General features: G+C 40.4%; 2 protein-coding genes across 2 annotated transcripts; both read right to left on the reverse strand.

Moving 5' to 3' along the window:
- Positions 1 to 1,792, reverse strand: LOC129746819 (cytochrome P450 6a2-like). The gene is made up of 2 exons (XM_055740707.1): positions 538 to 1,792; positions 1 to 476 (listed from the first exon to the last, which is right to left on the reverse strand). The coding sequence occupies exons 1-2, from the start codon at positions 1,610 to 1,612 to the stop codon at positions 58 to 60; spliced, it is 1,494 nt and encodes a 497-aa protein (XP_055596682.1). The 5' UTR covers positions 1,613 to 1,792; the 3' UTR covers positions 1 to 57.
- A 209-nt stretch (positions 1,793 to 2,001) lies between these two features.
- On the reverse strand, positions 2,002 to 6,875 carry LOC129746818 (uncharacterized). Its single transcript, XM_055740706.1, has 8 exons — positions 6,754 to 6,875; positions 4,076 to 6,688; positions 3,779 to 4,014; positions 3,467 to 3,715; positions 2,878 to 3,405; positions 2,661 to 2,812; positions 2,446 to 2,601; positions 2,002 to 2,379 (listed from the first exon to the last, which is right to left on the reverse strand). Exons 1-8 carry the CDS (start codon positions 6,767 to 6,769, stop codon positions 2,097 to 2,099), a joined length of 4,233 nt encoding a protein of 1,410 aa, XP_055596681.1. The 5' UTR covers positions 6,770 to 6,875; the 3' UTR covers positions 2,002 to 2,096.
- Between the last annotated feature and the right edge of the window lie 4,509 nt (positions 6,876 to 11,384).

Here is an 11,384-nt window from a genome sequence, read left to right on the forward strand (position 1 = left end):
TTTTACAATTTATACATGATTTGTTAGTGAGTTTATTCACTCAAGCAATATGTAAATTCAATGAACCCGTTCAATATTCAACCACATTCCGCCTAAGATACTGGTAAGATTATTGTTTGGTTCAAACTTCAGTGGTATTGGAGTTTTCGCCGATACCGTGAAACGGAAGTTGTTCAACAGATACGCCAAACCCACCCTAATCTGCATCATACCGAATCTCATTCCGATGCAGTTGCGTGGACCATACCCGAATGGGATGAATTGAAGGGGATGCCATGAAGCCACATTCTCCGGTGCAAATCTATCCGGATCGAAGCGCTCAGCGTTAGGGAAAAAGGTTGAATCGTGGTGCAGTGCATGGATTGGTATCATAACGCGAGTACCTTTCTCCAATGTTACATTCATTTCTGGGACGACATAATCTTTCGTCACTATTCTGGTGGTCATTGGTGCTGGTGGATACAGGCGCATAGTTTCTAAAAGATTGAAATAGAAATTAGATCTTTTTCTTGATTACACTTCGATTATACAAATTACCATTGATACAATTCTCGAGATACGCCATCTCATGTACAGCCTCATAAGTTAAGGATCCATGCTTAGCGAAGACCCTTCCGACTTCACTTCGAGCTTTTTCTTGCACATCTTGATTACGGGCCAATTCATATAGACAAAACGTTAAAGCTGTAGATGATGTTTCGAAACCGGCCAGGAAAAACACGAAACATTGTGCCACAATTTCATGAAATTGCCACCCACCGAGATCTGCTTCGCCCGTAGAAGCTTCGTCCTGCTGCATTCTGATCAGAATGTCCAGAAAATCATCACGCCGGACATTGTTTGTCTTTCGATAGCTGATGGTGTCCCTGACGGCGTCGAAGAAAAAACTTTCTACTTTTGCGTCGACCACTTTTATTCGCAAAAGATTCGACAGCGTTTGAAAAGTGTTGGTGAAGTTACGCAAAAAAGTTCTTTTCGGAGACTGCTCCAAGGCTTTTCGACCCATTTCTCTAAAAATAGCTTTTGGATCCTCCAAACTGTTGCATTCCAGACCAAAAGCACAACTACCTATAACATCGGTAGTGAACCTTGCTAGGAACTCTTTCATTTCAACTTCGGTGCCTTTTTCCGTTTCCAACATCATTCGCTTCCTAAACTGCTCAGCTACGGCGATCATCGTTGAGTACATCAGCTTCATTTTCCCGGAGGTAAAAGCTGGCGTGAGCTTGCTCCGGGTATTTTTCCACCGATTTCCTACCAGTGTGATCAAATGCGCACCGATGGGATCGGCCTTTTCGTTGTTATAAATCCCTCGATCGTGGAAGTATTGGAAATCTTTTACAAATATATCTTTCAATAGGTCTATGTCCATAATAAACACCACAGGTTTCAAGAAAAAATAAGTCCCAACAATCTTTGTTCCCGTTCCCTTGAAACGGTTGTAAAATTCCGTAAACAAGATAAACATTGGCTTACGCTTGAGTTCGCCCAAATTTCCAAAGGGAAAGGTCGGTTTAGGGAAGGGAACATTTCGCCGGCTCCAATAGGTGTAACAGTTGCGTATCCACCAGTATAACGCAGGTAAAACCAGTATTAATAGGTAAATGAACATTTCACCGGAGCAGTAGATCTGGATGTAATAAGTTCTAAAAAGTCACTAACGGCTGGCATGAATGTTCAAGATGTTCAAGCTTTATCTTGTTATCTTCCACAAGTCACGAATGCTGCCACTGATAATCGTTTCCGAGTCTCATTGCTGCTATGGAAGTTTTTTTTCTGTTTTGGTAAGCAATAAACCTAATTTTCTACACGGCTGCTTTTGAAATACTGTTGCTGTACAATTCAAAGCTCAGTTATAGGCATTTTGTAAGTAAGATAAGGTTCACCTACCATATATTTCTGAATCTCAAACCAACCTGATATTACAACTTACCATGAAAATTTTTGACACTCGATTTGACTCAATAAAAATACGCATGAATAGATGGAAATTTCTCTTCAATCACACACACATGTTTTCAAAAAATATAGAAATTTCATGTTTCGACTTGTAAACAGTAAAATAAAATAAAAATTGAATGAGAGTACTTACAAGTTTACACTTTACCCCGGAACGAACGATACCGACGATATCCTTTCACGATGTCGGTGTACACGTTTTTGGTGGCCTCGTCGCAGGTTCGGAGGATAAACTCCGACGAATGTTTGTCGTAGATTCCGATCAGTTCGTAGCACACGTTGTACACGTTTCGGGTTATTTTCTCGTGCAGCGTAGCCGGCCGTTTGCTCTGAATGATGTAGCTTACGATTTGTACCAAAATGTAGGGGGCTAATATGCGCAGATCGGATTCCAGTTTTCGGGTAGACATGTTGGAGATTCTTGAAGAGGATGGGAAATATTTTGAGTGTTGATAAAATCATTTAAAAGTTAGTCCTATGTAGTACTTTTCCAAGGGTAGCATCAAGTCCGATAGGGTAAGAATTTCAAAACTATTCAAAGGTTTCTCCAAGGGACGATCTTCTTTGTAGCATATAATGGAAGCAATCAAACCATTGTACACGTAGAAGTAATGGGGTAAACGATTGACTATGAAATTTGGCCTGGAAAATGTGAAAAATTGTAATAAGCACAGAATTTATCGAATCTATTTTAAGTTTACCTGGTCACCAGTAGGGAATATAAAACTTCGCTAATAGAACGATGTAGTTTGTAAAACGTTTTCTCTGAACCATCTTTCACTACAAATTTCCGAATGCTTATGCATCCTAAAAACTCCAATATGTTGTCCATTATACTAGGAACTAAAGTAAGCTAAAATAAATAATCATATTAGGTAGTTATCAAATTTGGACTAAACAAGAACCAAAAAAACTTACCTTTGAGTTGACAACGACTGCCGCGAAACAGGCCAAAATTTCTTCGAGGCAATCCATGTCCTCGAAGAAATTTTTCATCACGCACAAAGGCATGATATGGTTGGCTACTATACTGCCAAATGCTCGAACGAAAGACTTTTCCATATCTTGAGAAAATCCGGAAACGAAAGCATTTTTAGCAAATGTGGCGAACACCCTCAGAACAAACCGAATATCCTTGGGACTAGAATCAGTCGCCAATTTCTGTTCCAGTTGTTCAAAACGAGCAGTCAATTTGTCAGCCGGCTGATGATGAGTCAGAAAGGATGAAAACAGTTTCACATTTTGAACTAGAAGGTTTCCATCGATGTCAGTTTCGTCCGTTTCCTTGTTTGAATCCTCGGTTATTTCTTGACGAAGTTGGGCTTGGAATCCCAGCCATCTGTTTTCAACGAGGACTTCTAATGTTTCCGGCTCCATTCGCAGAAAGTCTTTGTATTGAAGAGCGTTTATCAGGAGGGCACTCGAAAAATTACTGTCCATTTTGAGCTGAAAAAAAAAAGTAATTTAAAGTGTAGGTAGATTTAAAAAATTAAATTTTAAAACTCACTGCTTGATCCAGGTAAACCAGGAAAATATTTCGTAGCTCTTCAGAAAGTTCTTGTTTGGAAACAACTTTGAAATGAATCACCAACGAACATGCCTTGAGAAGGTAGTTGAACAAATTGGGTTCCGATTTACGCAGCTTCCGAGCTGTTGGTTCTTTGGCGGAAATGAAATGTTCGATTGCCGCCACGTAACCGGCCACAAGTTTAGCTAGCTGATCAGCTTCTATCGCTTTGAAACGATTTGCATTGTTCTAAGGAAAAAAAAAAATTATTGAAAAAAACATCGGTTTTTTAGTAAACAAAAGTGTAAATACCTTCTGCAAACAGTTGAAAACCATCAGCACCAGTTCGAAGGTTTCTTCCTGGGACTGCGATTCCTGGAATCGATCCAGAATCGTTTGACAACATTCGAAGGCTTCCTGGGTGAGATAGACGGCTGTCTGACGAAAGATGGTCACCACCAGTGGCGAGAATTGTCCGAAGATTCCGATGAGCATGTCGACGGTCAAATATTTGAACAAATTTGGCATAATTCCAAAGATTAGTTGTTCTGTAAAAGGAAAAATAATTATATTTTGATATTCAATTAGAAAATGATATTAACAACTTACTGTTCAGAATATTCTTCAGTTTGGACGTCAATTCGGGTTGCTCGCTGTTTAAGAGATCGCCGTAAATAAGCAAACTGATTGATATTATGATAATTTTTGGTTCCTGAGGAAGTTCGTTCAGTCTAATCGTATCGAAAATATTCAACAAGCTCTGAACTATCTCTATGTTAACAATAGCAACATCGCCAGAACCTTTTTCTAGTTTTTTAGAAAAGAGCTTCTTTATTTTGTTCATCGATCGTTCTTCATCGAACTCCCAAATGCCGTCAAAGGATATTTTCTTCGAAATAGCCGAACTGCTGTTTTCAAAGGCATTTTCTATTATTTCCTTCACAATTGTCGTAACGATGATTGCCATCAGCTGGCTGTCGTCGATTTGTTGGGAAATTATAAATGTGATTTCGTCGAAACATTTATTTTGGAAGAGCAGATTTATGACAGTTATTTGACGATCAGAATCGAGAAGCTGTAGGAACCAACCACAGGACGACTGGTCCTGCAGCAGCGGACGAAGTTGATTGAAATCTGGATTTTCTACAATTTTTTGGACAGTATCCGAATGATTCGCACCATCCAAGGAATCATCGATCAGTTTTGTAGCACGAATTTTCTGAAGATTTATACGATCGAAATAACTTTTTTCATCTACTGGAACAATAGATTCAAGGTGTTTCCATTGCTCGTCACTTAAGAAGTTGTGAATTGAATGATTGTCGGTGTCCTCAATGGAATCGGGCCGGTAGTAGTGAACAAGCAATCGGTAATTCCCATAAAAATATGCTAGTTTTAAGAACGAACTCAGCACTCGTTCATTTGGATTATCATTTCCAAGAAGAATCTTTCCAAAAGACTCCATGATTGCATCGAACTCAGTGAAAAACTTGTTCAATTTCTCCCAGAACAAATTAGTTTGCTCAACCAAGGTATTTCCGGCGAAGAAATAACACATCCAACAGATTGAAAATTCGAGCTTGAAAAGCTCTGTCTCTGTTTGCTCCTCTTCAAGCGATGCAAGCACGTCGCTGATGAAATTTTGCATTTTATACCAATAGTTGAAGCTCCGTTTCGTAAGCAATCCTTTGACGTAGTCCAGCATGGCACGGCTCAATCTACCGTTGGAATCTGGCCACGCAAATGATAGGGATTTCCATTGATTGCAGGTTTGCGTGAGCTTAAGTTGAACGATTTCCATTTTAGCAGGATACAGTGCCTCAAAAAATACAAATTGATCTTTTGATTCGATTGTTTCAGAAATTGTTCCATCATCTAACTTTCTTCGCTTGGTAGAAAGTTCTTCATCAGCACATGACTTCCGTTTCAAGGATGTTTTCCGCAGATCCTTTAAGCTATCAGCCAAATCGTTGTCATCCAGATAGTCTTCCAGTTTCATAAAAAGTTCCTCCCGGAAATTTTCACTTCGATTCAGCTTGACGTATAAATCGATTGTGGATATCAGCATGTCTTGATATTTGGCCAACATTTCCGGATCCTTCGGAATGAACATTGTTCTTAGCAAAATATCTATGATGCTCGTTTCTAGAATTAGTGGATTATATTCATTGATGGTGCAAATCAGTGAGAAGAGATCTCGTAATTGTGCTTCAGAATTTCCATATTTTTGTAGAAACTCTTTCAATTTGATTGTAAAAATCCCATTGAAATCAAAATCCTGTACCAGTTGCTGGTCAATTTTTATGAAATACTTCTTTAGCAAATGGAACACGTATTTTACGAGATGGAATATTTCATGAATATCTGATATGAGCGACTTTTCAGGGTCCACAAAAACGTACAGTAAAATGTACTTCAAAAGCAACAACACGTCAATCTTTGTATCTCTGTACGCTCTGAGATATCCTTCGATGAGTAGTCCCGTAACATGAAGCGGATACTTTTTGGTATCGAAATGTCCCATCAGTAGACGTTTTGTGTTTTCTGTCGTGATTCGGTTGTACTCTGATGCTCTACCATTCTGAAAGAAAATGCGTTTGAATAGTTCCAGCAACTCCTCTTGGTAGTCCAATCCGTTTGATTTGAGTATCAGAACAACTTCACACAACTCTCTTAGCACCAGCTTGAATGCCTTTTGCCATTTCGCATCATCACCTGCCGTAGCAACATAGATCTTCAAATCGTCTAGAATCCGTTTCATCGTTTCTTCTTCCTGAGTTGGATCAAATTTCCCAGTCATTACTTTCCGGAAACAGATTAGAGCCAGAGCCAAGGCTTGCGTGTAGCTGTCGAAATTGAACTTGTAAAAGTTTTTATACTTTGTATCGAACGCTACTATCAGGTAGCTTTCCAATACGATCCGATTATCTCCAACGATGCCACTCAGTTTTTTTAACACCTCCAATAGCTTAGGAATTATTCTTGGGGGTAGTGCGTTTGAAAGGCATGGGAGAGCCAAAAATTCGTTTACAATTGCCCATTTATCTTCGATCTGTTCCGGCGAGACGTCCTTCGCAAAATCCATCAATCCATCAATAAAGAACTCAAAAACGATCTCGTACTTGGACATATAGTAAAAGCTGTTGGACCGCCATAACTTTATCCCATAGGTCAGGTTGGTGATAAAATCTTGCTCCGGGTTGTTGAGCCGGGCGAGAATTTCTTGAATGGGAAAGAACTCAATTAACAAGTTTTTGGAAATAAAATAGCTATAAACGAATACTAACCTTCTTTTAGAGCCATTATGAAACCGAATCGTGAGCTTTTAGAACTATTTAACCGGCAAAAACGGAATTAAACATTGGAAATCGGAACCCATGCACGAAATCACACGCGCAGACCGCAGCTTGAAAAACAAGTAAACAAACAAACCGCTGTCAACCAAAAAGCACGTGCTGCGTACACTGAGAAAATTTTACAGCAGAAATCTGATGGCGCGCTCTGGAAACATCGCAAGTTCGATGTTTCATGGCAAAAAGAATTGAAACAAAAATTAAATGAAAATCTTGTTTTTTTAGAAGTAAACAATAGAACCGTTATGCTGGTTAGATAATATCAAAGGTCGAACGACTGAATTGTGCAAAATTGTAGGATCTACACGTGAAAATTATGAAAATCAACACAGCAGCCTCTGTGAAGTTTGTGAATTTAAATTTGATTGCATAAGCAAGGGCGTTACACAGACACGGTGATAGCCTTCAGGTATATGAAACTTTTTTTAAATTTTAAACAAAAAATTGAAGAATATAATTTTAAATTATTTATTTTCTATGAAATGTTGAGACAATACCAAAACTCGCAGATATGAACTAAATGCAAAAAGTTATTAAACTCAAGAGATTGAAAAATATTGATTTGGTAGTAGTAGTAGTAGTAGTAGTAGTAAAATTTGCTTTATTTCTCTGTTTTATGGTTAACATTTGATTTGTCATTTTTGTTGGTCAGCCTAAATGGCTCTACAACCCTGTAGCTTAAGTGTTTGGATGACTTTTGATTTTTAATTTTCAATAATGACAACAAATTATTTTCACCTTTTTGTGATTTGTTTAAAGAATTTGATAACCTACTTAACTAATATATACATAATTTGATAACCTAGGAAGTGACCAGCTCGCGAATAATCTGGTGTTCTGAATCTTGGCAACTTGCCTTGAACCTAAGGATAGTCTCACTGAATCTTTCGTCAAGGGGTTGGATTGAGGCCAGATTATGAACCTCAGATGTACGAGTCCTCGGGGGTGAGTTAAGGATAATACGGAGGAATTTGTTCTGAACTCGTTGGAGCTTAAGGTGGTGTGTTTTAGCGCAGCTCTCCCAGACCGGCATACCGTATTCAATAACGGGAAGTACTATCTGCTTATAGACATGTTACATTTAGTGATGATTTTTTCGACATGTTGTCTGAAAATCAGCTTACTGTCCAATGTAACACCCAAGTATGTGACTTCATGAGACCACTCCACTGATGTGTGATTCATTTCGATTAAACATTCCTCATCCGGGATTAGTTTTCGGGACTGTGAGTGTGGGAAAAGTATTACTTGAGTTTTTGTAGCATTTATACATATCTTCCAACTTGTGAAGTAATCTGTGAGGACATCTAGGCTTCGCTGTAGCTTATTTTTAAGTGCTCGTATTATCCTGCCATTATGGATGATTGCGGTATCGTCAGCAAACAACGACAAAGATCCGTTTTCAGGAAGTTGGGGTAAATCCGAAGTGAACAAATTAAAAAGAAGTGGGCCTAGTATGCTTCCCTGTGGGACACCAGCTGGAATATCTTGAGGCTCGGAGATATTTCCGTTCAGCGAAACTCGAAATGTCCTCCCCGACAGATAACTTTTAATGATTTTTACCAAGTAGTTAGGAATATTATATTGATGAAGTTTATATATTAATGCATCATGCCACACGTTATCAAAAGCTTTTTCTACATCGAGTAATGCCATAGCAGATGTTTTAGATACTGTCTTGTTTCTTTTCAGTATATTCACGACTCGAGTCAGCTGGTGTACGGTTGATCGTCCATGCCTAAAACCGAACTGTTCTTCTAGTAAGACATTTCCCTCAACAGCGGATGATAGAAGTCTACGATTGATTGCTTTTTCAAACAGCTTAGATAATCCTGAGAGAAGGCTAATGGGGCGGTAACTTTTTGGGGAGGTGGGATCCTTTCCAGGTTTCTTGATAGGGATCACCTTTGCAGACTTCCATAGTGCAGGGAAATAGTTAAGGCGAAGGCATTGATTGAAGATCAATGCTAGATAATCAAAGAACTGGATGCTCATGTGCTTGAGTTCTAGGTTCAAGATATTATCGAAACCAGGGGCTTTCATGTTTTTCGAGGTTTTGATGTAAATCAAAAGCTCGTCAGCTGAAATTTCCAAATCTTCCGCAAAATCATGGGAAATAAGATGTGTTCTATTAGCAAATTCGGTGACGGTGGTTTCGTGTGGGCTTATGACATTGTGTCCAAGATTATGCGAGCTGACGAAATGACGAGCTATCTCAGCGGCCTTCTCAACAGGAGTTATCAAACGATCAACTGAGCTATTGGTATCCATAGGAGTTAGGGGAGGAATTGGTCTTGGTTTGGTTTTTAAGATTTTGGTGAGTTTCCAAAAAGGCTTACTGTTGTCTGGGAAAGTGCGAATTTTGTTGGAAAAATCATTATTTTTGAGCTCCAAAAGCCTGGCCTTAATGATTTTTGTTAGACGATTGAGATGGGTTTTCAGATTTGACAGCCCAGTACGTTGGTACTGTCTGCGGATGGTGTTACGAAGTCGAATGTGATATTTTGTGAGACTATCAATGGTTAAGGTGTTGCTTACCTGACTGGATTGCGGTACATGTTGTTCTCTAGCCTGGGATATTGCACTTTCAATACACTGGAGTTGTTGATCGATGTTTTCAGTTGTGGCCGGATACACTGTGTAATTTATGCCGTCATCCACACAAAGTTGAAACTGCTCCCAGTTGACACGTTGGTAATTACGCCGGGATACGATGTGCCGATTTGCCGATGACCCAAGTTCAATCATCACAGGATAGTGGTCTGAGCTCAGTTCTTGAACTACAACCGGCTGGGATATGTTGTTGTGTACGTTGGTGATGAAAACGTCAATGATTGCATGAGCCCCAGATCGGCTCAGCCTAGTGGGAGTATCTGGGCTCAGAACTGTGTAGTTTCCTTCTTCTTGGTCTTTTTGGACGATGTTACCATTCGAATTTTTGCGTGCGTTTCCCCAAGCTTGGTGTTTTGCATTCAGGTCCCCAGCAATGATGAACTGTCCTCGTCGCCTGGTCAGTTTGATGATATCTTGACGAAGAGTCGTGGCTGAACCGTCTCGACTATTTGTTTGTTTGGGACAGTAAGCCGCAATCACACTGGTTGGGCCTACCGCAGTTTCAACCTCGACCCCTACAGCTTCGATAATATGGGTTTGGAAACTTGGCAGCAGACGGCAGTTGATGTTGTGGCGCAGCGCAATGGCTACACCTCCTCCAGCGGATGTCTTGCGGTCGAGTCTAATGATGCGAAAATTCGGGATGGAAACATTTATTTCTGGCTTGAGATGCGTCTCGGTGATGATGGCGATATCTATGTTGCGTTCGTTTAGAAAATCTGCAAGCTCTATTATTTTGTTCCTAACGGAACAAGCATTCCAATTTAGTAAATTGATGGTATTATTAGGGCCCATATTTGTTTAGGAAGTTTAGCAGCACCATAGTAGCAGCATCTAGTTGTTGTTCCTTTGAACGGCATCGGCGTAATTGCTGGTGCATATCTCTGACGAACTCCAACATCTGTTCCGGAGTGTAGAGGGAGTCATCATCGGACGGGGGGGGATGATGAAATACACGACCTCGGTTTCGCCCATCCTGGCGAATTTTGTTGGGTGGATTGAACAGCAGCGGCTTCCACAAATCGATGTTGGACAGTGGATGCTTGTGGAAAGGTTGCTTGTTGATGCTTTAACGGTAATGGAGGTAGATTTGGCACATCACGGAGCGGCGGGAAATTTTCCAACGTGGCTGGAGGTGGTGCTCGATGTTGTCCTCTTTGGTTTCTGGTGGAGGCTTGTTTACGGATTTCGATGAAGGCCATGCGCTTGGGGCAGGCTCTGTCGTAGCCCATGTGGTTAGCACCACAGTTCGCACATTTAGGTTGGGAGTCCTCATCCATTTGTTCGCACTCGTCGGTTCCATGTTCCTCGGCACATTTTCCGCATCGTGATTTCATATGGCAATTTCTGGTTCCATGCCCAAATGACAAGCAGTTACCGCATTGCGTCACGTCACGCTTTTTAGGGCGGTAGCGCTCCCACTCGATAATAATGTTGAATAGAGCTTTGACTTTTCGAAGATTTTCCAGAGATATAGAGCCTTTTTCCAGGTGGACCAGGTAGAGCTTGTCACGGTAATTACCATCAATTTTGCGCCCAATGGGAAACACTTTTATCGGTCTAAGCTTCAGCGATTTTAACTCCTCTGTGATAGCTTCAGGTTTGAACTCTGGGAGACCCCGAAGAACAACTTTGAATGGCTTGCTTCCCGGAGAATCGTGGGTGTAAAACTCGTACTTCTTGTTCTGCAGGAACTTGATTGTTTGTTTAAAATCCGCTTCGGTAGAACAGACTATTTTGGTTCCAATGCTACACAGCTTGAAGAGGGGGTAAATTTGAATTGCAGCTAGCTCGCTTCTGAGCGCAGCGATTTCCTTTGTCGAGGTGAACAACGGAGGAACTTTCACTTTCATTTGCGTTTGTTGGACTGGAAGTGCAGCAAAACTGTTAGATGCCAGAAGTCTGGTGGTATGATCCGTTGGGGCAGTTTCCTCACATCTTGGCCGCTTAGA

The sequence above is a fragment of the Uranotaenia lowii genome, chromosome 2 (assembly GCF_029784155.1).
Source record: "Uranotaenia lowii strain MFRU-FL chromosome 2, ASM2978415v1, whole genome shotgun sequence".
Lineage (NCBI taxonomy): Eukaryota > Metazoa > Arthropoda > Insecta > Diptera > Culicidae > Uranotaenia > Uranotaenia lowii.

Excerpts from the sequence above, each read along its gene's own strand:
- LOC129746819 (XM_055740707.1), bottom strand. The coding sequence starts at position 1,612 with ATGTTCATTTACCTATTAATACTGGTTTTACCTGCGTTATACTGGTGG. Across the intron at positions 477-537 it reads TCTCGAGAATTGTATCAATG|AAACTATGCGCCTGTATCCA; the intron begins GTAATTTGTATA and ends TCAATCTTTTAG.
- LOC129746818 (XM_055740706.1), bottom strand. Across the intron at positions 2,813-2,877 it reads CAGTCGTTGTCAACTCAAAG|CTTACTTTAGTTCCTAGTAT; the intron begins GTAAGTTTTTTT and ends TATTTATTTTAG. Across the intron at positions 2,380-2,445 it reads TTGATGCTACCCTTGGAAAA|AATCTCCAACATGTCTACCC; the intron begins GTACTACATAGG and ends ATCCTCTTCAAG.